Genomic DNA, 27,926 nt, shown 5'->3' on the forward strand with positions numbered 1-27,926 from the left:
TTTTTTAAATAACATGGTAATGTGAGAGACTATATAATGCTTGTGCATATTTTTGAAAGGAAGGCACATTCATGATTTTGTCAAGATAGAAGGCAGGCCAGGGCTGGGGATATGGCCTAGTGGCAAGAGTGCTTTCCTCGCATACATGAAGCCCTGGGTTCAATTCCCCAGCACCACAGAAAACGGCCAGAGGTGGCGCTGTGGCTCAAGTGGCAGAGTGCTAGCCTTGAGCAAAAAGAAGCCAGGGCCAGTGCTCAGGCCCTGAGTTCAAGCACCAGGACTGGCAAATAAATAAATAAATGGATGAATAAATAAATAAAAGAAGGCAGGCCATATATTCATCATAGGTAAATATCAGTGTGTGTGTTATCTACCAGTTTACAACAGAAAGTTTGGTTATAGTGTTCTAATAGTAAAAGGCAAAGGGGGAAATATTTTGAAACAATTAAAATAATACCCCATAGTAACCCCCACCCCGACCCCCACTCTATATCACCCCCACCCCCACGCCATACCACTCCCCACCCCATGTCACCCCCATCCCCACCCCCCACCCCATGTCATCCCCCATCCCCACCCCATGTCACCCCCACCCCATACCACCCACCACCCCCACCCCATACCACACCCACCCCATGTCACCCCCACCCCATACCACCCCCCACCCCATGTCACTCCCACCCCCACTCCATACCACCCCCCAGCTCAAGAAAACAAACACTGAGGATCACAAAATTTAAATATTTATTCTTAAAACCCCCCAAACAGTAGAATATGCTTCACCTAAAAACAGTTTACAGGATTAATATCTATAATGAATAAGCATTACTATTTGTATTTGTGATGCAGTTATGTTGTAAGGTTTCATGTAATCAATTTATAAATTTGTTGCTCTCACTTCTACAAAAATAGCGTATAATCCATGATGAGTTGCAAAATTATTTCCAGAGCTCTACAGATAACCGCTACTGAGATTCAACTACCTAGAAGGTGAAAACTTTGAAATGAACCATTAATTCAAAATAGAACGCATTACAAGTAATTGTTACAGTATAGGCACCAATGAAAAGAATCTTAGCATATGGCACTACAACTTTCTCGAGTGTTTGTATTTGAAATAAAAAGATGCAATGGCCACTTTGACTAAAAATTATATGCTTGTAGAACATCTTCTAATATTGGCAACTACTCAGATCTCTTAAAAAATAGCTTGTGCAAAAACAAAATGCGCAGATCCAAATGATAAAACATCGACTATCAAAACTAATTAACATCAATAATTCTACATCTACTAAAATATAACCCCAGCTGAGCACTTAGGCAGGCATAATATATATACTACACTTAGAGAAAACTGTATTACCCACTTAACAGTACCATAAATAGAACTGAAAATTAACTGTACAGTCTAACTTACTTATGTGTGGACAGAAATCCTCCTGTACTATGGTTATTCTCATATGTACTGGACAATGTTCATTTAAATACCCTTTCAAAGGTTAAAAACAATGCTTATGTGCTGATAATTATGAAGAACAAAAAAGTATAAATAGCTCATAGGATAATTAACTGCCATGTTCAACAGATGCTGGCGAGCCAGGCGCTGGTGGCTCCCTCCTGTAATCCTTGCTACTCAGAAGGCTGAGAGCTGAGAATTGTGGTTCAAAGCCAGGAAAGGCTGTGAGACTCTCATCTCCAATAAACTACTCACAAAAGGCCAGAAGTGGCTCTGTAGCTCAAGTGGTAGAGTGATAACCTTGAACAGCTGAAGCTCAGGGACAGCATCCAGGCCCTGAGGTCAAGCCTCAAGACCAGGGAAAAAAAGATGCTGGTGTTAAAATTGTATTCATACTCGTTGATTAGGTATTTAATTACACGACGATCTAAAGTTCTGAGAATCCCAGAATATAATAAATGTTATGGTTTCTTCAAGAACTATGGGGCTCCAATCTGATGAGTTGAAGATTTAAAGAAATGAAGCCAAACTCCTCTAGTATTACTGAAAATCCATCCCTGGCTAAAAGATATTGCTTTAAGTGTCTCACAGCATATTAAATAATAGTTGCCTCTTCCATCTGAAACAGAAGATAAACACTGTGCACAAAGAACTACTTCTTTTGATGTGATACTCACTGAGGTGGTCTGCCTGGGTTTCAAAATAACTTGGTAGAAGTCAACACTTTTCTAGATTTCATGTCTATGAGTTTAGTAAAAGCCTCTGTTTTTTAGGAGGTATGACTTACTTCTACCTCCCTACAAATAGTCACTTTAAGAACATGCTTGTGTAAAAAAAAAAAACGCTGTTTGAAGTTTTATAAAAGATGACCATTAATGATGACTTTGAAAGACCTGTATGAACCATGAGTGTACAGTTAACTGAAGTTTAAAGCACAAAAGGTATTCATCCTAGTAACTGAAGAAATGATACCTAAAAGCCAAACTGTACCCTGAAATTTACTACAATACAGGTGAAACTATAGTATTAAAAGGTATTCCTTACAAAATAATCTCTTTAAAATATAAAATGATAAACACCATCACAAAATAGTTGAATAACTTCTTCTAAATCTTGCATGTTGCAAAGATCCAAAAGGCACATGGAACGCATCAGTTAAGCATTGTTAAGCTTGAAGTAACTTTGGTGGGATTCTCTGATTTCATATGAAACAGAAGCCAAGCAACAAGAAATTTCTTAGGAGGACTCTTCTGCAGAACACCTATGAAATTAGATACTTCAATTGGTTATGCATGTTCATATTCATCACTTAAAAGAAGTCTGCAATGAAGGAACAGACTCAGCAAAGGAAGTGCTTTTGCTGAAGTCCTTTCAGTATCTGATTTCACATCTTCCAACTGATTGGTTTGCTAACTGGAATAACAGATGGTACTTTCCCATTCAAACACAGGGATTTTCAGAGGGTGTTAGCTTATGAATGTAAGAGGCTTTATTGGAATGAAAGTTTTGTTTTGTCTAGTGTTTGATTTTACATGCCATGTAGTTCATCTTCATTCTAGTTGGCATCATGAATACAATGAAATCTAAAGGTATAATAAGATGATCACTTCATAACTATTAAGGTAAAGGTTGAATATGTTCATTTAAATACAAATTGTGCTTAGAAAAATAATCTTAAAATTAAATGTAAGAATGATTTTTCTTTTCTTTTTTTTTTTTTGGTGCCAGTACTGGGACTTGAACTCAGGACCTTGTAGTCTCACTTGACTTTTTTGAGCCAGAGCTCCATTTCTGGGTTTTGTTGGTTAATTGCAGGTAAATATCTCATGGACTTTGCTGCTCTGGATGGCTTCAAACTGTTATCCTAAGATCTCAGCCTCCTGAGTAGCTACAAGTACAGGTATGAACCACCAATGACCAGCAAATGTAAGAACTTTTTACAATAAAACCAAACGAAATAGTTCAAGAAACAGCATAGAAATTGAAGTCATATATAAGTACTAATTATTGTCTGGACTGGGATCCTTGACCTAAAATTTGTTCTTCAGGCCTTTATTTTAAAAAATTGAGATAATGTCAGTTATGTAGCCTAGGGTAGCCTAGAACTCAAATCCTCCTCCTTCCATCTCTTGAGTGTTAGGATTATAAGCATGCACTAACATATCTGATTCTTAAATTTTTATATGCATTCAAACATAGGAACTTGAGTTCTTATACTATACAAATAGTGGTATTTCTCTACTTGTGGAGACACTAGCAAGAATGTAAGTATTCCTAAATCAAGTTTACAAGAGCCCGAGTAAGGCTCAAAGACCATTACCCCATGCCCCTGCGAGCAGAGAAAGAGAAAAGCCAGGCCATCCCAGTTAATGCAAACCTACCTGTTATGTAGGAAAATTAGAATTCCAAAAATTATTGATTAAGGTGGACATAAAGCCATTTTCAAGCATACTGCTCTTAGAAAGGGTGTTTGTACGAATAACTGAAATGATCGCATTAAATTACAAAGTACTATACATTCACAGCCGACAGAATAGCAATATTTTTCTTCCAAAAAATGACACTTCAAACTTACTTTTGAAATTTTTCGATTAATTTCTTCACCATTTTATCTGTGATGCCTGGACAGGTGGCCTCAGCCACTGCAATGCTTTTCTCCAGTTCTTCAATTGCCTGATTCCTGCTTGCATTGTTCTCATCTTGCTGTTTAAGCTAAGAAAGATTGATGGCATAACATTGAATATATTATAGGACTTAAAATTGATAGCCAACGTTAAAGAACCCACACTTACTTCAGCAAACGCAGGTGTGATGATCATGGACAAACAGCTCAGAGTTTGCACAAAATCTTGCTCCTTTAAATAAATAATACAGATGACATCCATGAAATTAAAATAATCATTCAAGTTTTTCTTAGTTACTCTGTAACAAATGGGAGGTAATTTGAATTTCCCTCTCCAAAGACCTAAGATAAGGCAAGTTCCCATTCTTCCTGTCACTAACTCCCATCCATCAACCAGCAGGGCCTCTAACTTCATGAATAGATTATCTATGATTACTTGGGCTTATTTATCTCTGTATGAAATGCACATTGACAATACCAATGGCCATTCAAATGACTTCTATTATGTTTTCTTAATTAGTTCAAAACTAATGATAAATGAAGCATGCTATCTACATAGTAAGACAGGTAGGTAGGGGTATTAAATTCTAACCATTTTGCATATCACAACCCCAATACAGTCAGGCAGCACCTGTATTCTTAACTACTCAGGAGGCTGCGATCTGAGCAACCCAGTCTGAAGGCAGCTTGGGCAGACACATCCAAAAGAAAAAGCAGAAACTGGAGGTATGGCTCAAGTGGTTGAACACCAGCCTTGAACGCAAAAGCTAAGCAAGAGAGTGAGGGCCTGAGTGCAAGCCCTAGTACTGGAACAAAACAACCATCACTACCACTAGATACTCCCACTACACTGTTTGCAAGCATCTATCAAGAGGAAGTGATCAGGTCCATACCGCCCCATTCTGCAGTTTCTTTGGATCGGGCTTCTTTCGCACAGTGGTGAAACTCCATTCAGGATGAACATTACTTTCCTTGCTGGTGGATTCCCTAAAGAGATTGCCAATGATATCTTTATAGATTCCTAAATAATTCAGCAAGCTAAAAACACCAAATCAATGCAGGCAGTATCTGAAGAGATGATTACTTCAATGTTTAAAATCTCATGGTCTAATTTTAGAAAGCATTTGATCTCACTTTCTGGGGGAAATTACATTTTTCCAAAGAGTAGCAATATTGCTCAATTCTAATCCTATATAGAGACCCCCTACATACAGAGATGCCAGACCCCTACCAGTTCCCAGGCTGAATCAGGTTTTATTGGATCATGGGCAGCTATAGCCAACTATGAGTAGAACATGTCTAAACGACCTAAAAATATTTTAACCGGAGAAATTTTGGGCATTTTTAATATATGCAGGAATCTGAGAATATTAGCTAAACAAATTTGTTATTTATTGCCTTTGTTCCTGTTCATCTACTAGAAGAATAAATTCTGGCATAGCCTACAAACTCTTCTGGCCAAAATTAAGATAGGGACTGAGATGTTGAATTATTACTATAAATGTGGACATTAAACAACATCAACTTTTTTCAGGTGATAAATACATATAAATGAATATTTTTAGTGTACCAATCTATTCACAGTTTGATACACAGCCAAGAGGTAGGAAATGCCGGTAGGTCTGTTCTCCAGAGGGATTATGCAGTTGCCACGAAAGTATATGAAAATATAGCTCCTCATTACTCATTGCAAACTAATATAGCACCTTTAATCAAATCTTATTCCAAAATTTTGTAATATACTCAAGTATCCACTAGGGGTTAGACCAAGACCATTTAAAAGTGAAACTATTCTGTTTTCAAATTTATTGTATTCCACCAACAGTGACTGAAAAGGACTTTTCCAGATTCTGAAACAGTGTGCTCTGCATTTTATGCTAGAGTAAGCATGCTGGATCATTGTTTTAAAATGTGGAACATTAAAATGGGCTACCTATGTTAAAAAGAAAGAAAGAAAGAAAGAAGAATTTATACATACGAATCAGAGCCCTCCGAATCAGATTCTTCATCACTGTGTCCTTCTGCCTTCCATCTCTTAAATCGATCAATCAGCTCGGTCAGATAAGAAGTCTTCTTGGAATTTTTGACAATGAATTTGTGTTTCAAAAGTTCTTTAGCTGTAGGACGCTAAAGCAAAAAAATGAAATAAAGGTTATATGACTATTTCAAGGCTCTTTATGATTGCAAAGGATGGTTTAAAAGGGCATTTGAATTTTATTAAGCTGCAATATAAGAACCGATACATATATATGAAAATAATTAAGATGCTATAAGAAAATAGTTACTTCTATTTTCAAAGTGGCTCAAGGCAATCACATTTACATTCACTGCTTTGGTACCCCACGTTGTTAAAGTCCAGTGGGTAGCAGAAAGCCTACCTGCCAGCAAACCAGCCAGACCACGGCTTTCTCAATAGCAGAGCAATATGTGCTAAGGATTAAGCATTTAAAAGTATCTCAAAATAATGCTTTAAAACTTTTAGTGCATTTCATGTAAATTGAAAAACAGGACAAAAACTAGTAAGACTGTAGTTATTATCTGCACTCATTTTATGACCCCCTGCTTTTATTATTATTTTCCTCTATCTTACAATGCCAACTCTATCAAGCATCTACGTATGAACAGCAAATGTGAGGTGATAACGTTTCCTCCAATATTTGTTTAATATCAGAGTGTTTATTTTCAACTTAAAAATATTTATATTAAATTTAAACAATTTGCAAACATTTGTAGTCTCTACAAGTCATAATGCACCATCATTTCAACAATAGTAAAATAAGGAGGAAACTTGCCAAGTAAAGGAGAAGCTTACTAAAATATCTGAGGGGTAAAAACTTCATGTTGGAATTTCTAAGCATTAAACAAATTAGTTAAATATACACGTAGCTTGCGTGAAAAATGAAAAGGGATTTGAAAAAAGTCATTGTGACTATTTATACAAGTACTTTAATTGAACAATATAAAATAAATGTTCTCGGGGCTGGGAATATGGCTTAGCAGTAGAGGACTTGCCTAGCATGCATGAAGCCCTGGGTTCAATTCCTCAGCATCACATATATAGAAAAAGCCAGAAGTGGTGCTGGGGCTCAAGTGATAGAATGCTAGCCTTGAGCAAAAAGAAGCCAGAGGCAGTGCTCAGGACCTGGACTAGCAAAAAAAATGTTCTCAAACTTTTCTCCTTGAAAGAAAAAGGGAATGATTAATAGAACAAATAGGAAGCTTGGGACCCAGAAAAAGACTTAAAAGAACTTTCTCCTGAGAGGAAGGAGAAAAGCAACTAAGGAGTTGGTTAAGAAGTTAATAGGAATACAGAAGGGAAGAGCAGTTTGTATATGGTTCTCGGCTGTAAGAAATGCTTCCTTTCTTATAAGCAGATCTAATAATAGCAGAGATAGTGATAGCAATATATACTCACAAATGATGGATCTTTATTCAGGCAAGCATCAATGAACTCCTTAAAGGACTTACTAAAGTCTCCAATAAGAGTTGGAGGATTGTTTTTGGGAATAAGAAACAGAACTCTCATTGGATGCATATCGGAGTTTGGTGGCTCTCCTTTGGCGAGCTCAATAGCAGTAATTCCCAAGGACCAAATGTCAGCCTAAAGTAAAAAATGAAAAGTACGTTACCTTGAAACTCTATTCCAGCATACTGGCAAAAGAAAACCTGTAAAAATGTGGTGTTAATAAGTTTTAACACAATTTACGTTTTAAAAATGGTTGAGCCAGGCAGGTGCTGGTGGGGTGCACCTGTAATCATCGCTATTTAGGATGCTAAAATCTGAGGATTGTGGGGCTGGGGAGATAGCCTAGTGGCAAAAGTGCCTGCCTCGGATACACGAGGCCCTAGGTTCGATTCCCCAGCACCACATATACAGAAAAACGGCCAGAAGCGGCGCTGTGGCTCAAGTGGCGGAGTGCTAGCCTTGAGCGGGAAGAAGCCAGGGACAGTGCTCAGGCCCTGAGTCCAAGGCCCAGGACTGGCCAAAAAAAAAAAAAAAAAAAAAAAATCTGAGGATTGTGGTTCACAACCAGTCTGGGCAGAAAACTCCAAAAGACTTATCTCCAAGTGACCAGCTTGAAGTAGAGTTCTGGCTCAAGTGATAGAGTGGTAGCCTTGAGCTAAAAAGTCAAGCAATATTACAAGGCCCTAAGTTTGAATCTCATGATTGGCATACACAAAAAAATAGACTTTTATATTTTGTTTTGGGCACCATTCTAGACATGGAAGATTCAAGTAGTAAGTAAGGCAGACAGATTAATAAATATTAGAATGGCCAATGGTACTAGATTCTATGAAGGAAACCATAAAGTACAGCAAGGGAAGAATGGAGGATAGGATTAAGAGAGCTATACATTTACATAGGATGGCTGGGAACAACATCTGTGTAGACAATATACAAGCAGAGACTTAATTGGGTGGAAGGGTATTTCAGGCAAAGAAAGATAAGAACAAAGGTCCTGAGGCCAGACTGTACTGCTGTGTTTGGGGACCAACAAAGCCATTATGGCTGAAGCAGAAAAGTCCAGAAGAGGTTGCTAAGAGATAAGATTGGAGAAAGAGACTATGGTCACACCCTGTAGATCTTTGTACATCCCCAAAAGGACTTTGGATATTATCCAAGTAGGATTGAAAGCCACTGAAATGAATAGGGTTCAAATATTACCAACATGAAGGGAATTTATGCTGACTCAGAAAATATGACATAATTCTTCCTTAAAGACACACTCAGAAAGTAAGGAAAAACAGAGCAGGTCATTAACTCAGATAGTATGTGATATAAAATGAATTAATAAAAATAAAACCATTTCTCCAAGTGATACATTACTTTTGAGTCATACGCTGACTGTTGGATAACTTCAGGAGCCATCCAAAATGGAGTTCCCACAAAGGTGTTTCTTTTAATTTGTGTATCAGTCAGCTGGCCAGCAACTCCAAAGTCAGCAAGTTTAACGTCTCCTTGTTCTGAGAGCAAGACATTGGCAGCTAGAGAGCAAAGCAAAAACAGAAAAAAAAGGAGCCCTCAGTTTCCTCAGAATGCATCTATTTTTCTCACGTCCGTATTCGACTGCTGTGTACCTTTTATGTCACGATGAATTTTCTTTTCAGAATGCAGATAGTCCAGACCCTTCAAAATCTCTTTTAGCATGGTCGCAATCTGGAACTCATCAAATGGACCAGCTCGTAGCTTAAAGAGGAAAAACAGACTTATATTCAGATACATTGAAAAACTTGGAGAAATGAAACAGAAAATCGATAGCTATAAAAGTAGGGCATCGCTTAGATAAATAAAATTGCTGTTTATTAAGCTAACATTTGAACAAATGAGGATATTTGTTTAAAATAGAAAAGAAAACGAAACAGTTTTTATCAATGGGCTAAATGAATGAAAGTCTCAGGGATTAAATGTAAAAGTTAATCTTCAAAGATCACACAAACTGGCTGGGAATGTGGCCTAGTGGTAGAGTGCTTGCCTTGCATGCATGAAGCCCTGAGTTCCATTCCTCAGCACCACATAAAGAGAAAAAGCCAGAAGTGGCACTCTGGCTCAAGAGGTAGAGTGCTAGCCTTGAGCAAAAAGAAGCCAGGGACAGTGTTCAGGCCCTGAGTTCAAGTCCCAGGACTGGCAAAAAAAAAACCCACAAAAAAACTCCAAAAAACCAAGAGCACACAAACACTTTACATAGATACTGACTCCAAATTCCGTTTTTTGTTTTTTGGTTTTTTTTTTTTTTTTTTTTTTTTTTTGGCTAGTCCTGGGGCTTGGACTCAGGGCCTGAGCACTGTCCCTGGCTTCTTTTTGCTCAAGGCTAGCACTCTGCCACTTGAGCCACAGTGCCCCTTCTAGCCATTTTCTATATATGTGGTGCTGGGGAATCGAACCCAGGGCTTCATGTATACAAGGCAAGCACTCTTGCCACTAGGCCATATTCCCAGCCCCTGACTCCAAATTCTGAAGTTCTTGAAATTTTCAACAAAGATTGAAGAAATATGTGTAAATGATGACTGATCTATGTATCTTTTTTTCAGATGGAAAAAAATAGAGCAGCTACTTAAATTGCGTCATTTGGTATTGAAAGTCACTAGCTATCAGTCCGGTGTTACAGGCTCATGCCTATAACTCTAGTTACTCAGAAAGCTGAGATCTGAGAATCACAGTTTACATAAAGCCAGCCACGACAAAAAAAAAAAAGTCCGTGAGAATTTTATCTCCAATTAATCACCAAAAAGCCAGAAATGGAGCTGTGATTCAAGTTGTAGAGCACCAGCCCTGAGTGAACAAGCTAACAGCATTCAGACCCAGAGTTCAATCCCCAATACTAGCTACTGGCTCTGACTTGATTTTTAAATCAAAAACAACTTGATCATTCAGGCCAACGAAACACCGTTCTTGCTATTTTGTATGTATTAATAATATTGTGAGGAGTAGAGCCTTTTAAAGAAGTACATTTTAAGTTAGCCAGAGTGCAATAATTAAATGATTCAGACTTTTATTGTAAAAAAAAAATTCAAATCATGGAGAAATGATTATTTTTCAAATAAATGTAACACATTTCCCTTCTCTTCCCTAACCCTGCCTGTGCGAAAGCCAGCAGTTCTAAGTGGAATACAAGGAAAGCAATGATTAGGTTTCAGAAGAACTTGTAATGGAATATCTGAAAATCTCTCTTTAAAATACATGGTTATTTTCAAATTCTGGTACCTCATAAAGCATACACAGTGGACTGTACAGTATTATTACAGGAAAGGGTGGGAAGGGAAAGTGAGAGGTAGAGTTCTGTTTGCTGGAAGGAGGGACAAGGTGCTGAAAAATCAAACACTGTCCACTCTACCTCACACTGGGAGGGATTCGCAGCTCTTTGCCACCTTGTGTATTTCATCTTTCATGAATGCCATATTTATACAGAATAAAGGGCACTTTCATGTTGAAATTTCACAGCTTAAAATAGAACCTATATTTTAGTCTCACTATTTCATATGAACTGTGGTCTGGTTATGCAGAATACTCCAGGGATGTCTGTAATTCAATCATCCCTTTCCTAGGTAATGTTATCTATTTACTTGCAAATCTATCAACTTCCACCCTAAACGTTTCTATTTAAACAGTAGTGATTAAAAATCATTCAAAGGTGAAAATGAGACATGTTAGTGATGGCTGGTAATGAAATTCTGAGGAAGTACCAAATAACTGATGCACAAACATCATATTACTTAATATTGGGATTTCATATCACCTGGTGATTAAATGGTAGCAGGGATCAAGAAGGTATATCCTTGGTTACTTAAAAAAATGGACAAGATTCATACAAGAAGCTTTTTGTTCTCTGAAGTTTGTAAATGTGGCCTGGAGAAGTCAGTGTATATACTACCTAATACAGAAAAAAATTAATTATTTAAGTTAAAACAAACAAAAAGGGCCAGGCATGGGTGGCTCGTACCTGCAATCCCAGCACAAAAGCTTAAACAGTGCCCGGACCCCAAGTTCAAGCTCCAGAACAGGCGCGCACACAGACACAGACACAGACACACACACACACACACACACCCCAGAAAACACACACACACACACACACACACACACACACACACACACACAGAAAACCCAAATAACAAAATGATCCTAAAGATTCTTTTTCATTGTTGTTGTTGTTCTGTATTGCTTGCCAGTCCTGGGCTTGAACTCAGGGCCTGAACACTGTCCCTGAGCTTTTTTTGTTGAAGACTAGCAGTTTACCACTTGAGCCACAGTGCCAGTTCTGGCTTTTTCTATTTATGTGGTACTAAGGAATCATGCATGCTAGGCAAGCATTCTAGCACTAAGCCACATTCCCAGCCCTCCTAAAGATTCTGGAACTTGTTATATTTTCAGTTCAAAATTTCAAATAAAATTTCCCTTAAGTGCTGAAAGACGATGGGAGTGAAGACTACATGACAGGGCAGGGAAAGTGGTACAGTAAGGTTTTCTGAGTCCATATCACACAGAAAATTGCCTCAAACCTGGTAGGTAAAATATTTCTTTCAGCCTGCTGATAGTGATGAGAAAAAAACAGCAAAGGTTTTCATTCTTTGAATTGATCCAATTGTCTTTTGTTTTTCCATAGATGTGGCAGTGTTCTCATAAAACTATTTATAAAAATAAGTCAAGGTCTGCTTAGTTTGTAAATCCCTATTTATCATTTGTGTGCTCAATTAATTTGCTCAACTCTATAAGTTGCCTTTTCATCTTATTTTTTTTCCTTGAATTTTCTTCTTCTTCTTTTGTTGGCAGTATTAGGGTTTGAACTCAGGGTTTCAGGCTCCTTAGAAACTTGTTAGATCACTTGGTAAGGACACTGGTGTCATTTCTGAGGGCTCTGTCATTATGATAGAATTCTTTTCCAAAGGCCTTACCTTTGAATACCACCATATCAGGGATTAAGATTTGCACAGTGAATTTGGGTGGAACACTTCAGTTCATAATCATCTTTGGTGACAATTACCCCAATTATGTGGAGGGGGAGGCAGGGTGCCACTCTTGGGGCTTGAACTCAGGGCCTGAGTGCTATACCTGAGTTTCTTTCCTCAAAGCTAGCAATCTACCACTTGAGCCACCATTTCACTTCCAGGGTTTTTGGTAGTTAAATGGAGATCAGGAATCTCATGGACTTTCTTGCCTGGGCTGACTTCAAACCGTGATCCTCAGATCTCAGCCTCCTGAGTAGCTAGGATTACAAGCATGAGCCACCACTGCCCAGCACCAATGATAGATTTTTTAATTCAAAGAACACTCACCAATGTCAAATTCAAAACTGACAGACGCTGGCCCACAGCACTCCTAATTGAGAAACTTAATTTTATTAAGCTCTTTATGTTTCTTATACATTCTTAGACTGTCAGCAATGTATGTATGGTATAGCTGATGCACATAAAGAGTCATGGTCCTGACAAAAGCTTGATTTGAATATATGAACTAAAGTGACTACGTACTTGGCTCCAAAGAAAAAAGTTAAATTTTGTGTGTTGAGGGGATGGGTGTGTGTTTAAAAACATTATTTAAAAATACAAGGCAGCCGCGGGTGGCTCATGCCTGTAATCCTATCTACTCAGGAGGCTCTGTGGATCAGGGATCAAAGCCAGCCCCAGCAGGAAAGTCTACGAGACCCTTATCTCCCATTAACCACCAGAAAATAGAAAGTGAGGCTGAGGCTCAAGTGGTAGAGTGCTAACCTTGAGCTGAAGAACTCAGGGACAGTGCCCAGGCCCAGAGTTCAAGCCCTACAACCAACCAAAACTAAAAAATAAACATAAAAATAAAAATACTCACAAGATCCAGTGCTGAGCCTCCACCCAGGTATTCCATTATTATCCATAATTTGGAACCCTGTAAAGCCATGAAGCAATTTAATAATTACAAACTTGATCCAAAATAACATATAAAAACATGTGAATAACATAGCAAAAAACATGTCAAATCTATAATGATGATCACACAATATAGATTTAAATGTTGCTACAAGTACTTAACTTAGAATCTACCATACATATTTTCCATAGAACTTTCCAAACTGGAAAGCAAAGTGCTGAGTCTACACTTCCAGCAAATCAACTTAGCCTTTGCTATAGCTAAAATATACAAATACTGTTTGTTAGTATTAAACTCTTAGTATATATTTTTAAAAAACCAAGAGCATAATTTTAAATTATTATCTTGGAAGGAAATGTTGAAAAGAAAAAGATAGTTACATTGGAGAATAAGGAGGTAAGTGGACATATGTGGAAAAATTTTATTGCTTTCCAAACATTTTTAGAGGAAGACAATAGAGATTTAGCCTTATTTCAATTTGCAACTTTCTGAGTTTTTTCTGTTATTATTGTTGCTCTTGGGGTGGTTTTTTTTGTGGGGGCGAGGGAGAGCAATCCTGGGATTTGAACTCAGGGCTTCACACATGTAGACAATCACATGAGCTCTTCTTCTAGCTCAATTGGTTTTAATGCGTTTTGCAACTTCTATCAAGCCATAATCAACAGCAACATTAGTGCATACATACAATCCAGACAAAAAAAGATTTGTTCTTCCCCTCTAATGTAAATGGATAAGTAAAAGGGACTGGGTAGTTTAAAAACCATATAGCCATTCCAAGTAAATGAACTTCATTATAAGCTGAACAAGAGGCAATAAAACTCATAGGGGGTAATGCATGCATACAGGTTGTAAAACAAGTATGGTCACACACAGATGTACAAGATAAATATTGGAGGGCTACAATGTAGCTCAGTAGTAGGGTAACATACACGAGGTCCTGGGTTTGATCCTCAAAACTGGCCATAAAATAAACTAACACACACAAAAACATACACAAAACAAGCAAACAAACAACCACAAAAATCCCCTTTGGAACAAACCACTAACCTCTTTTTCCCAGCCATAGATAGCTGAAATATCAGAGACATCTCTCCCTCTCTCCATACCATTTCATGAATGGCATTCTCTGAAATTTTATGAGACCACAGAGCTGACTGAAAGTGGTAAAGGTGGGTTTTACTATACTGGCAAAAGTGAAGTTGTGAAGGAATTGTGTTCCAAAGGTCCATTTGTAAATGAAGCTATTTGGAATGTGTAAAGCAAGTATTTTCTTATAAAAGAATGACTAGGTTCCTGATATATCCCAGGAAAATGTTAACATACAATATCCATTATATAGCAAGAAGATTCTCAGAGAATATCACTATAATAGAAAATCACTGTAACAATTTTTCTAGGGGAAAAATATATTCACTGTTGTGTTTCAACTTGTGATGCCAGGAATACATTTCTCCTATCTCCAACTCCAGGTGTGGAATGAAGAGCTCAAACGACTGCTTGAGCCATCAAACTCAAAACTCCCTGGGGAAGTACTCAGGAGTTCAATTAAAAATTCCTAAGCATCTCATGGGGCTAGGAGTTTATCAAGGCAGTGAATGGTCTCTAGTGACATAATGATGAAGTACTCAGGCATGGTAGAATGTTGAAGACACAGAGCTGAGTTGACATTGTGGGGGGCTGGGATATCACCTAGAGTTGGAGGATGGGAAAGGGGAGCTCAGTGAAACGACAATACAATTCTCCTTTCAAGATGCTGATACAGTATAGGGTACAGAGTAAGAATAGAGGAACCGTATTCCCCCACTCTGTTCACTCTAGTAATCTTTCTTGTTTTGAGTGAGGGGCTTTATGTGTGGCCCTTGTTGACTTCAAACTTGTACACTACTAAGTTTCTTTCTAAATCATAATCCTGCCTCAGTCTTCTGAATGCTATGATTACAGGCATGTGACATCCATTTGTCCTACACTAGCAGACCAGCTTGAACAGAGGAACCAAGAGCTTAGAGTCACATGTCTAGAGTAGGAATGAAGAAGTATTCCCATAATAGTGGGGAAGGAAGAATTCTAGGAGCAGATCGTGTGTGTAACTTGTGTTACAAGTCTACATAAATGAAACCATTTGTTTTCCAACTTACAAAAGACAATGTGTGCCTTTCTGTGTGTACCTATTCAAAATACATACTTACCAACTCTCCCAACTGTCACCAAAAAGTTATAGAAAAAGCTTGAAATGTAACCCATCAAAGCAGTACATATTGCTGAGTTCCAAGTAAGCAATTTCTGGATCTGAAAATAAGTTTCCCTACAAGTAAACAAGCTAGTCAGCATAACTAGGACTCGTCGGAGATAAGACAGGCCTGATGGCTTCTGGAGACAAGTAGCCAGGAGAATGGGACAGGCATAAGCCTAAAGCAATGCCTAGGCGCGGGGGGGGGGGGGGGGGGGGGGGGGGGGGAGGGGGGCCGCGGGAGACATGATAAGAGTATAAGAGTAGCAAGCCCAAGCAAGCTTAACCAAGTCTCATTGGTTTTGGGTCCTGACCATGATTCAAAGGCTCAAAGAAAACACCCATTACAAACAAAAGAAATTCAAAGAAATAAGATGCTATAATCCTGGGGTAAGAGTTTCTAACTTGGATTTCTGCTTAAAGACTTGGGCATAGTAGAAGGTATTTAAGTATGGTTTGTTTTTTAAATAATTTTAAATCCTAAGATGGCCTTCTGTATATTGGCTTACAATTCCAAAAGAGCCAAGGGAATAGAAGCTATAGCCTTAAAGTTAGCACAGTAAGCACAGGAGCTCCCTGAAGCAAAAACTCCACTTCTCAACTAAGTTAGAGAATCTACACACGTGAACAATGGTTATAAGGAGTGAATTCAAAGTACTGTGTTTCATGGGTGCCCAGGCAGGGAATGAGAAATTATTTCCAAATTCAAAACACCTAAATATTACCTGCTCCAGTGTTGAACTATTTACTGGGAATACATTTGTGTTACCAAATTACTGGTTTTTGAAGTATCAACTCTGTTGAAGCCTTGGAACCCAAGTAATTTTTTTCCCTAAAGCAGGCCTTTGGACAAAGCGAGAGAGAAATACTAATGTGAAGTTAGGATTTATATGTTCATAGAAAAACAACACTTAAAATACTTTCTCTACCTGTTTGAGAGAAGATTATATTATATTCATGTTGAATTAAGTAGGCAGTCTATTAATCCAAGTCAATAATGCTTTATGACTCTACTTATATAAGCTACCTAGAATGATTAAAGTCAGACATGATAATTGCAAAGAAGATAGTTATTGTTTGATGGAACAGTTTTAGCTGGTAAAAATGCTCTAGAAATGGTTAGTAGTGGTGGTCACAATAATGTGAATGTATTTAATGCCAAGAACTATACAATTAAGAATGGCTAACATAATAAATTGTTATGATATATCTGTCTTATACACACTGAAAGCATAGCATATAAGATTTCTAGAGAGAAGGACACAGGAGGATTCCACTATTGACGTTATCTTTAAAATTCTAGGTGAAATTCCTGTGGTGTACCCTACGTGGTTACTGTATATGATTTTGGCACACTGGATATTGTATATATGCCTACCTGATCTAGGGAAGGGAAAGAAAAATGAGGGTGTAAGATATCACAAGCAATGTATTCACTGCCTTATTATGTAACTGTATCCCCTTTGCACGACACCTTGTCAATAAAATTTAATTAAAGAAAGATTTCTAGAACCTAAAAGGGCACAAATAGTTCACACCTGTAATCCTTGCTACTAGAAGGCTGAGATCTGATCTGTGATTTTAGTGTTCATGCACTTGGAGTACTGCACCCAAAGATAAGTGAAGCAAATTAGAAAAACATCGTTGAGACTGAAGGGAGAGGCTGGAACTAGAGATGACAATTTAGAAGTTGTCAGAATAGGGGCTGGGGATATGGCCTAGTGGCAAGAGCGCTTGCCTCGTATACTTGAAGCCCTGGCTGGGTTCGATTCCCCAGCACCACATATATAGAAAACGGCCAGAAGGGGCGCTGTGACTCAAGTGGCAGAGTGCTAGCCTTGAGCAAAAGGAAGCCAGGGACAGTGCTCAGGCCCTGAGTCCAAGGCCCAGGACTGGCCAAAAAAAAAGAAGTTGTCAGAATAAAGTACATGGAACTAGCCAGGGCAAATATGCAGAATGCAAGGAACATACTTAAAAATACTAGTGTGCTAAAATATGAGGCTTTGTAAGGGATGTATTGTATTAAGTTTAAAGCTGTTCTTTGGGAAAAGAACATTTCAGCAAGGCACAATATTTCATCTTCAATTTCCTTCAGGTTTTATAAGAAAACACTAAACAAATATTTGAAAGACTATGCCAGGATACTGAATATATACTGGATGTAAGCACACATAAAATTTCAATGAAAACCAATGAGAGAGCCACAAAATGTACAGGCTGTATTCTGAAATGTTTTATTTCATTCATTCAATTTTTAAAAAATAAATATTGGTAGTGGTGGTGATGAGGGGTTGTGGAGGGGCAGTGTTATTTCTTCATAAACAGACTACTAAAGGCAGTTTCAACAGCAAATAAAGGCATGATTCAAATTCTACTCGATGCCTGAGTGAACTTCATTTTAAGATTTACATTGAACTAGCAAAATATTTAAAGATTATAAAAGATTCTTCCAATATTATGAGATCAGAAAGGAAGGCTTTGCTTATTTTAGCCCTCTTCATAAAGACTAACTTTGTCTGTCAAGAAAATCTGCAGTGAACTAAAATGAAAGGAAAACACTGTGGTCACACTGATGTGTTTGTCTGGTTTTTAACTCTTGTTTTTAAAAATGAAGTTATACAGTGGGCTCAGTCAAAATGAATACCTTGTACATGTTTGCATGTCTCAAGAAAATCACTACATCTGCATACAGCTTTAGAGAACATATAATTTTCTCTCAAATGCAGTAACCTTTTCTTCCCCCTGACAGTGAGGTCTTCATTATGTAAGATGTCCCATGTAAGGACAACCTGAGAAAAATCCATGTCCTACATTAGTCAATGAATATGACTCTGTCATCGAAAAGAGCCACATAATCTATGTTAAGCCACTTGACAAAGCCAGACCCAAGTTATACTAACAGGGCATGGCCTAATATTACACTGACTTCATTAAACAAAATCCTATTATATCTGATATGGATTTTTATGCTTAGAAAAATAAAGAAATGGTAGCCCACACAGATGATGGCTTAATATAAGTGGAAAATAAAAGAGTTGTTCACTTAAGAAAACAATTTAAATAAGTAATATGAAAAGGTTACCAAAATTGCAGATTTCTCTTTTTTCTATGAATAAACATTTATCAGCGTATACATTAGTGTGTACATACATGTTACTGAGTTTAAATAGTATCAACCAACTGCACAATCTTATAATTTTATCATGAATCATGTTTTTCAAAGTGATGTTTTACTCAGACTTCAATTAATGAAAGATAAAAGAGTTAAAATGTATCTTCTTAGGAATGGTGATTGAAAAATTTTCAGTTTCTTTCAGGAAACACCTTGGGAGCCTGGTGTCAGTAGCTCAACCTTTAATCCTAGCTACTCAGGAGGCTGAGATCTGAGGACTGCAGTTCAAAGCTAGCCTGGGCAAGAAGGTCTGTGAGACTCTTTTCTCCAATGAACAACCAGAAAACCAAAAGTGGTGCTGTGGCTCAAAGTGGTAGAGCACTAGCCTTAAGTAAAAGAGCTCAAGAACAGTGCTTAGGCCCATAGTTCAATCCCCACGACTGACAAAAGCAATTTCCTGAGATTTCCTATTACCAAACCTGCTGGGAGAATGAGGAGGGTGCTGTACAAATACTGAGATTGAGACATCATGTATATTCTAAAATGCATCTAATAATATACATAGGAATACAAACTTCCTGTACAACTAACATAAGCTAATTTTGAAAAATAAAACCTAGCCAGGCATGAACGGCTCATGCTTGTAAGCCTAGCTTCTCAGGAGGCTGAGATCTGAGGATTGGGGTTTAAAACCAGCCTGGAACAGGAAAGTCCAGGAGACTTTACCTCCAAAGAACCATCAAAAAGCCAGAAACGAGCAGTGGCTCAGGTGGTAGAGTACTAGGGTTGAGCAAAAAAGCTCAGAAACAGCACTCAGGCCTGGAGTTCAAGTTCCAGGTCAGGCACAAAAACTAAACAACAACAACAAACTCTGCTAAATTATACTTTGGGGAATATGAAAGAAAAAACATGCTACAAAGCACTAAAAATTAGTAAAATATAGTAATGTAGTATAGAGTAATATAATAATATATACTAACATAGTATGTTACTATAGTATACAACATATAGTATATGGTAGTATGGTAATAGGAAACATCTAGGAAAAATGGTGAAACTAAATAGAAATTATCAGCATTATCACCTCCACTTAGAGACCTTTCTTTCATATTACTCTTGCAAAAAATTACAAAACAAAAAACAACCAACCAGGAAAACAAATGACTACATGCTTACTCACTCTTTTTTTTGTCGGTCACAGGGCTTGAACTCAGGGCCTGGATCTGTCCCTGAGCTCTTTCGCTCAAAGCTAGCACTCTATCACTTTGAGCCACAGGGCCACTTCCCATTTTCTGGTAGTTCAATGGAGGTAAGAGTCTCTCGGACTTTTCTGCCTCCGCTGGCTTGGAATTGTGATCCTCAAATCTCAGCCTCCTGAGTAGCTTCAGCTTTCTGAGTAGCTAGGATTACAGGCACAGCTACACATGCTTGGCTAGGTTCTATTTTTTAAAATAAAAAATATAGTTGCTATACACTTGTTTCTGCTATAGACTTCAATCAAGTTGTGTGCAATAATGGACTCTGAGCTCCTGATTTGATACTTCTTGGGTTGTTGGTTGTTATTGTTTTTATTGCCAAGCCTCAGCTTGATCTCAGGGCCTGGGCACTGTCCCTGGCTTCTTCCCGCTCAAGGCTAGCACTCTGCCACTTGAGCCACAGCGCCGCTTCTGGCCGTTTTCCGTATATGTGGTGCTGGGGAATCGAACCTAGGGCCTCGGGTATCCGAGGCAGGCACTCTTGCCACTAGGCTATATCCCCAGCCCCCTGGCTTCTTTTTTTTTTTGCTCAAGGCTAGCACTCTGCCTCTGGAGCCACAGCGCCACTTCTGGCCTTTGCTGTTTATGTGGTGCTGAGGAATCAAATCCAGGGCTTTATGCATGCTAGGCAAGCACTCTACCGGTGGGCCACATTCCCAGCCCCATGGTTCATTTTTATATCTTCAGTATCAAGCACATTGCATGACACACTGTGGCTGTCTGACTATTTAAATACAACCTTCTGCTGTGTATTCATTTATGACGGTATTAAGTATTATAAATATGTACATATGAAGAAAACAATGATAGCCAAGCATAGTAGTGCCTGTTATGATCGTAGCACTCAGGAGGCTGAGCTAGGAAAATTGTGAATTTTAGGGTAGCCTGGGCCATAGAAAAAGTTCATTTCTGGAAAGGAAAAAAAAGCAAAGCAGAGTAAACTCAGCAAGAAGCAAGATGGAGGTGTGGGAGATAGTAGCTTCCACAATTATTACAATAAAAACACTCATACACAAACCAAAATAACTCAGGGAGGGATACAGGGCTCATTTCATGGGAAATGGACTCTAGAATGAATATGAAATAGCACAGTGGAGCCAGAGAGTGCAGAATATCCCTACAGAAGGCACACCCGTGAGATCATCAAACTTGAGATGCCATGAGACCTTAGAGGAGAAAAGAGAAAAGGTGGCATCTGTAATCACCATCAGGGAGCAGTGGGTTTTGCAACATCAGGCAGAAATATTTATCATCTGTTGCTGCTCAAAATCAACAGCTTCCCTCTAGAATCCTAGGTTGCTGAAGGCATGGAAATACACCTCCAATGCTCCCCAAAGCAGGTGAGTTTCTGAGCGCTGCTGCAGGAATGCCGCACTCTGAGCATCCAACTCAGACTCTGGCTCTACAGCTATTCAGTGTCCATCCATATGTCACAGGGCGTGCACCCAGGCCAAGCAACGTCTGTACACCAACTCTGTGGCCAATAAAGACCAGCTTGAACTCCAGACTCTGGGAAAGTTCTGTGGCCACACAGTAATCACCATACCTCAGCCATCTGCTATACCACTTTAGTAAACCTCAGCTCTCCTGCTGGCACAGGAAGCACCAAAATGTCACTGGGCATGCGCAGACGTGTTCTGCAATTCAGGATGGTGTATGATGGATCTGTCTGTGTTGGCTGCTACTTCTACCACACCTCACACACCTACTGGAGTTTCTGCCATCGTCATCTGCCTCACAGTGGGCCACAACCAAGGCTTCGAGTTGTTCATTCTATATACTTCAAGAGGTACAAGTTCCAACTTTGAACCCTGAAAGCCAAAAAGCTCTTGGCATTTTCTCTCCAAAGAGTCTTCTATTACACAGTATTAATAATTAGTAATAATCAGTTTCAATTTGAGATGCTATGATTCTGGAACCAGTACAAGTCCTAGTACTTGGGAGGCAGAGTTAGGATGATCACAAATTCAAGGTTAGCTTGCTCTACACGGGAAGTTCAAGGTGAATGTATGAGATACAACGGGATTCTGTCTCAAAACACAAAGAGCTGGGGATGTAGCTTAGCGACAGAGTGCTTGCCTAGCACATGCAAGGCCCTGTTTCCAATCCCAGCATCACAAAACTACAAATATAGGCAAACAAGCTCACTTAATTCCATTTTAACAAACAGTAAGTTCACTATAGCCATGGTTCCACATCCACAGACTCAATGATAGATAAAAAAATACTTCACAAAAATTCCATCTGTGTTAACCTGTACAGACATTTTTTTTGCCATTATTCCCTAACTGACACAGTATAACCAGTATACCATAGCATTTCTATTTTATTACTTACTGTAAGTAATCTAAAGACGAAAATAACATACATTTTATATAAAACACTTGTTCAGTGATTTTGGAGATTTGAAGGAGGGGGCCTGGAACTATTCTCTTAAGGAATATGCAGATCAGTTGTACTTATAATGTGCAAAACATGTGCCATACTCTATGCAAAATAATATAAATAATAAGACTGGTTAAGTCACCTGCCATGAAGGACTTCACACCCACCCTGACAGAGAGAGAAATGTGTAAATAATCACCATCATTTTATGGAATAAGTTAGATCCTTATATATGCCATCAATTTTAAGATTGAGACAGACTGAACTGGTGAGAATAGTCTGGAAATCCAGAGGGATATATTTCTGTGATGGAGGGTATGTCTTAACATCAGCTGCATTTCTAGTCTTCTATCAACTAAAAAGTTTAGATGTTGAAAACAGTGAATCTGAGCATTGAGATAGACTCAGGATCAAGGGGTTCAAATGATAAATGGTTTACTTGGTACTATAAATGCCGTGAGATTCTGCCAAGAGGTCAAGGACTGCCAAATCCTAATATTAGATATCACCTCTCAAAAAGCTAAAGAGAAAAACACAATGAAAATGTCTTATGATTTAGATAATACAGCACATAGATTACCTTTAAATATGATCCGTAGTATTTGGTTACATAGGAGCTGTCACACTGACTCAGAACAGTAATTTCTTGCTGAATGTCTTCTATTTCATCCTCGGCTTCCTCAAGGTCTATGATTTTAATGGCAACCACTTGCTGAGTACGGTTATCAATGCCTTTGAAAACCTCTCCAAATGAGCCTTTCCCAATGCGTTCTAATTTTGTGAACAGTTCTTCTGGATCAGCTATATTATTCTAAGGGAAGAAGGAAGAGAGGAAGAACATGGTTTGAATAAAAAAAAAACTTAAAGAAATCACTGAGGACAACATTTTCCATAGATTTTCAGTTCATTATTGTTTTTAATTGTATATACTTATGAGTAAACATGTGATCATTTGATTTATGTATATACAGTGTACCATGATCAAATTAATTAACATTCCCATCTGCTTAAACATGTATTCTTTGTTTCTTTTAAAGCATACAAATTCCTTTGACTCTCCACATTTGCTTTGTGAGAACAATTATGATCCTGAAAAGCCAGCTAGTCTGTATTCTATCGGACCACCCACATGAAGGAGGCTTAGCTGTTCTTGCTGCCCAAACAATCCCATGGAGCAAATGTTGTCAGAGGGGCCTGCCAAAGGATTGGGCACTTCTTTAAAAATAAAACAGCTGATTATACACCGTGTATACATTAATGCAAATGTGGCATTAATGAAAGAGCGCATTACTTAGGCTAAGTTGAACTATTGAAAAATTCAAATACAATTCCAATATCACCTTTAAACTCTTCTTTTCTGTCTCTAAGACATGTCAAATACCTCACTTATGCTTCTAAATCACCATTCTAACAGACTAGAACAAAAAATACTCAAATATTTAGAACTTTTCTTTCTAAATTGGGATCTTTTCTTTGGGTAAGGGAGGTCAGTTGTAGGGCTTAAACTCTGGGCCTGGTCACTGTCCCTGACCTCTTCAGCTCAAGGCTAGTGTGCTACCACTTGAGCCACAGTGCCATCTCTGGTTTTCTGATGGTAAACTGGAGAAAAGAGTCTCATGGACTTTCCTGCCCAGGCTAGCTTTGAACCGTGATCCTCAGATCTCAGCCTTCTGAGTAGCTAGGATTCCAGGTGTCAGCCACCTGCACCTGGCTCTAAATTGGGATCTTTTCTGTGTTCAATGTTCTCATCAATAGCTGAAATAAGATCATATGCCTTTAGTAAGAACTTTCACCTGCCTAGACATGGGGCCACATACATGTACTTCCAGCATTAAAGAGGCTGAGGCAGGAGTATTACAAATTCAAGGACTACATAGTGAGACTGTGGGACCAGGAGAGAGAGCTAGAGGGAAGGGGGAGGGAGAGGGAGAGGGATAAGGAGGGAGTAAATTTTAAATAAAAGCAGAGGAAACAAAAGCAAAACGAGACAAATAAAAAATGTTTGTGGGCTGGGAATATGGCCTAGTGGTAAAGTGCTTGCCTCACATACATGAAGCCCTGGGTTCGGTTCCTCAGCACCACATATTTTTTTTAAAGCCACAAGTGGCACTGTGGCTCAAGTGGCAGAGTGCTAGCCTTGAGCAAAAAGAAGCCAGGGACAGTGCTCAGGCCCTGAGTTCAAGCCTCAGACTGCAAAAAGAAAAAATGTTTGCAATCATTCAGCAGACCAAAGAATTAATATCCAGTATACATAAGGAGATTTAAAACTCAATAACATACATCAAATAATACAATTAGAAATAAGCAGTGGATATGAATATAGATGCTTCTAAAAAGAAGAAATCCAAATGGCTGGCAAGTTTATGAAAAAAAAAATGTTAGTATCATTAGCCTTTAGGAAAACACAAGTCACAATCCATAATCAGATATTCTTAGGGAAGAAACACAAAGGTGCAATGCCTATGTTACTCTAATCATATAAAATAATACTTATCAAAACAAACTCCAGGAAATGGGAAAAAACACAATCAGGTATTATCTTACCCCAGTTAAATAATGGCTATTACCATTTTTTAATGTTTCCTAGGTGTAGAGAAAAGGGAATTCTCCTACCCTGTTAGTGGGAATGTAAATTAGTTCAGCCACTATGGAAATCAGCATGGAAGTGTCTCAAGGAACTAAAAGTAGAACTACTTTATTGTCTAGGTAACCCACTCCTGTTTATATACCTGAAGAAAATGAGGTCAGCATATAAAAGAGACATCTGCCCACCCATGTAGGTTGCTAGTCATAGTAGCAAGATGTTGAATCAGCCCAGGTGCCCATCAAAAATGTGACATACCCTAACTAATCAGGAGACTGGGATCAAGGATGGACAAGTGCATATACATATAAGCAAAAGATAGAAATATACTATAGCTGGGTGCCAGTGGCTCACACTTGTAGTCCTAGCTACTCAGAAGGCTGGAATCTGAGGATTGTGGTTTGAAGCCAGTCCGGGCAGATAACAAGGACTCTTATCTTCAATTAACCACTGAAAAAAAGCCAAAAGTGAGGTGTGGCTTATGTGGGAAAGTGCTAGCCTTGAGCAGAAAAGCCCAGGGACAGCACCCAGGCCCTGAGTTCAAGCCCCTAGACAAGCACCAAAAAAAAAAAAAAAAAAGAATATTTGAGATGAACAGGAACTTAACAAACATCCTATTCAAATTCAATTTTCTCTAGGAGAGAAGACTATAGCACAGAAACGGAGGACATACAGCTCAGTGGCAAAGTTCTTGTCTAGAATGCATAAGACCTTGAGTTTGATCCACAGCACCACAAATAAGTAAATACATACAACAAATTGTTCAAATATATAAGATAGTTAACTAGTGGCAAAGCTCCAACTTGATTCATCTTGTCTAATATTCCTTTAGTATAGCTTAGATCTACGAGTTATTTAAGCACCTCTCTCTTTTGCTTTAAAACCAAAGTTATTTCCACTATGAGTAAATAACATTGCACATAGTCATCAAGTTTATCAATGTTTTAAAGTATACATGCTTTTTATGGAACATCATCTCATTATTGTGGCAAAATATTTAACATTCATTCATCTTTTTTTTTGGATTGGTCATGGGGCTTGAACTCTGGGCCTGGGTACTGTTTCTGAGCTCTTCAGCTCAAGGCTAGTGAGCTACCACTTTGAGCCACAGTGCCACTTCCAGTTTTCTGGATAAGAATCTCATGGACTTTCCTGTGCAGGCTGGCTTTGAACCGCAATCCTCAGATCTCAGTCTCCTGAGTAGCTAGGGTTACAGCTGTGAGCCACCAGCACCTGACCCCATCATTTTTATTACAATATATTGTTATTAACTATAGTCACAATGTGGTAAAACATATCCTTTGAACCTCTTCCTCTTATGCAACTGAAATTTGGTATCCCTTAACCAATCATTTCTTTCAACACAGGGAAACTGGTAGGAAGTGAAATTAAGAGACAGAACAATACATACTGCATGATCTCATTCATATGTGGAATTTTGTAAAGTTCATCTCATAGAAAGAGGGAGTAGTGGTTGTCAGAGCCTGTGGGAAATTGGATGTCAGAGAAACGTTGGTTCAAATAACATTAGCATCATTTTTGAACCATTATGCAATTGACCAATACCTGTACATATGCACAATAACCACACATTTCATATTAGAATCTTAAATAAAAGTGATTTGTAAATAATCTTGACTTTCTGTCAAGCTTGCTATACTTGACCCATTTTTTTCCATGCCAGTAATAAGGCTGGACTAGGCCAGCCCCCTAGAGTGTGGGAGGCCGAGTAGCAATGGTATTCCATATCATGATTCCCATAGGATCCAATGTCAGCATGCCAGCAGCTCCAATTCCAGCTACATCAGTGATTTATTGTAGACTTCAGTAACCCTTTAATAGTATGGTTTCCACTTCCATTCATAAAATAGTCAGAATCAATGAATGTGCCCGAAAATAAAAAATAATATTTACGGTCAATTGTTAAGTTTGTGCTATGTTTTATATAGGTCTGGAATTGTTCAAATGACCATGTAAATGTTCAGATTACTATAATTAATGAAGAAGATAAAACAAATGCCCCCTAAATGCTTCTAAATTCTTGAAGAATGTGCTGTTAGTAGAGTATTTCTCTACTTAGCACAACCTCAGGCTCATATTACAAGTATCTGATAAGATTTTATAGAATTCTTAAGAGACCTCTGCAATTTATAGTTCGAAAGGAAAATACTTAGTTTTGCTATATTTCATGTATGACAGAATAAGAACGAAGATAAAAATTAAGTATGCCTGTATATGTTTCAAATTAAACAAAGAATTTTGGCTTGAGGTCAGATTCCTTTAGGTGGTCAGTCACTTAAATTTGTAGTTCCACGTTTATGAGAACTCACTATATTAAACTAAGTGTATCAAGAAAAGGTTTTTGTTTATTTTTATAATATGATTGTATTTTTATGTGTCTTTCAGAGGTAATTATAACTTGCCTTTGGGACATAAAATAGCAGTCAAATGGTGAGATCTCATGTGTGTATATGTCATGAGATAAATGAAATGTAGTTCAAAATGCCATTACAACAAATCTGTCTTCCTTATGGTCCTCAGAAAGCATTTTATCAGCTCACAGTTGAGTCCCTTTCATTACCTCCGCACTTAAAAGGCAGTTTTGAGATGGATGAGGTCAGCACTACAACTCTATTTCTGTGGCAAAGCAAAAGCTCGAAGATCCCACACAATACTGTTCAGCGCTCTTAAGGCAACCATTTAAACTTCAAGTCAGATTGGACATAGCAACAAGAAAAATGTGTTCATAAGGCAGAAATAAAATTAAACTTCTAAGTGCTTTTTCATCTCCCTTTTATTATTTCTATTTTTAAGTGCATCTCATTAGCACAAATACTTAGAATGCAAATATTTTGGAAAAGGATAACTTCATTAAAATCATTACAAAAGGTTTTGACATAGCTGCATGAATAACAAGCACGGTGAGGAGTGTCTTCTGAT

At 38.2% G+C, this 27,926-nt stretch overlaps 1 protein-coding gene across 2 annotated transcripts in view; it reads right to left on the reverse strand.

The window, feature by feature from the left end:
- Nucleotides 1–1,708: 1,708 nt before the first annotated feature.
- Stk26 (serine/threonine kinase 26) overlaps nucleotides 1,709–27,926 on the reverse strand; it is a 53,166-nt gene continuing 26,948 nt past the window's right edge. The window contains exons 3-12 of one of the 2 annotated variants that reach the window (XM_048336547.1): nucleotides 22,983–23,213; nucleotides 13,384–13,440; nucleotides 9,159–9,267; nucleotides 8,908–9,065; nucleotides 7,495–7,680; nucleotides 6,058–6,206; nucleotides 4,973–5,066; nucleotides 4,249–4,311; nucleotides 4,032–4,168; nucleotides 1,709–2,717 (exon numbers count right to left, since the gene is read on the reverse strand). In XM_048336547.1, the coding sequence (XP_048192504.1) occupies nucleotides 2,693–2,717; nucleotides 4,032–4,168; nucleotides 4,249–4,311; nucleotides 4,973–5,066; nucleotides 6,058–6,206; nucleotides 7,495–7,680; nucleotides 8,908–9,065; nucleotides 9,159–9,267; nucleotides 13,384–13,440; nucleotides 22,983–23,213 (1,209 nt within the window). In that variant the 3' untranslated portion in view covers nucleotides 1,709–2,692. Of the gene's footprint in view, nucleotides 2,718–4,031; nucleotides 4,312–4,972; nucleotides 5,067–6,057; nucleotides 6,207–7,494; nucleotides 7,681–8,907; nucleotides 9,066–9,158; nucleotides 9,268–13,383; nucleotides 13,441–22,982; nucleotides 23,214–27,926 lie in introns of both variants that reach the window. The other variant, XM_048336546.1, reaches the window with a different exon arrangement.

This window comes from Perognathus longimembris, chromosome 28 (assembly GCF_023159225.1).
Source record: "Perognathus longimembris pacificus isolate PPM17 chromosome 28, ASM2315922v1, whole genome shotgun sequence".
NCBI lineage: Eukaryota > Metazoa > Chordata > Mammalia > Rodentia > Heteromyidae > Perognathus > Perognathus longimembris.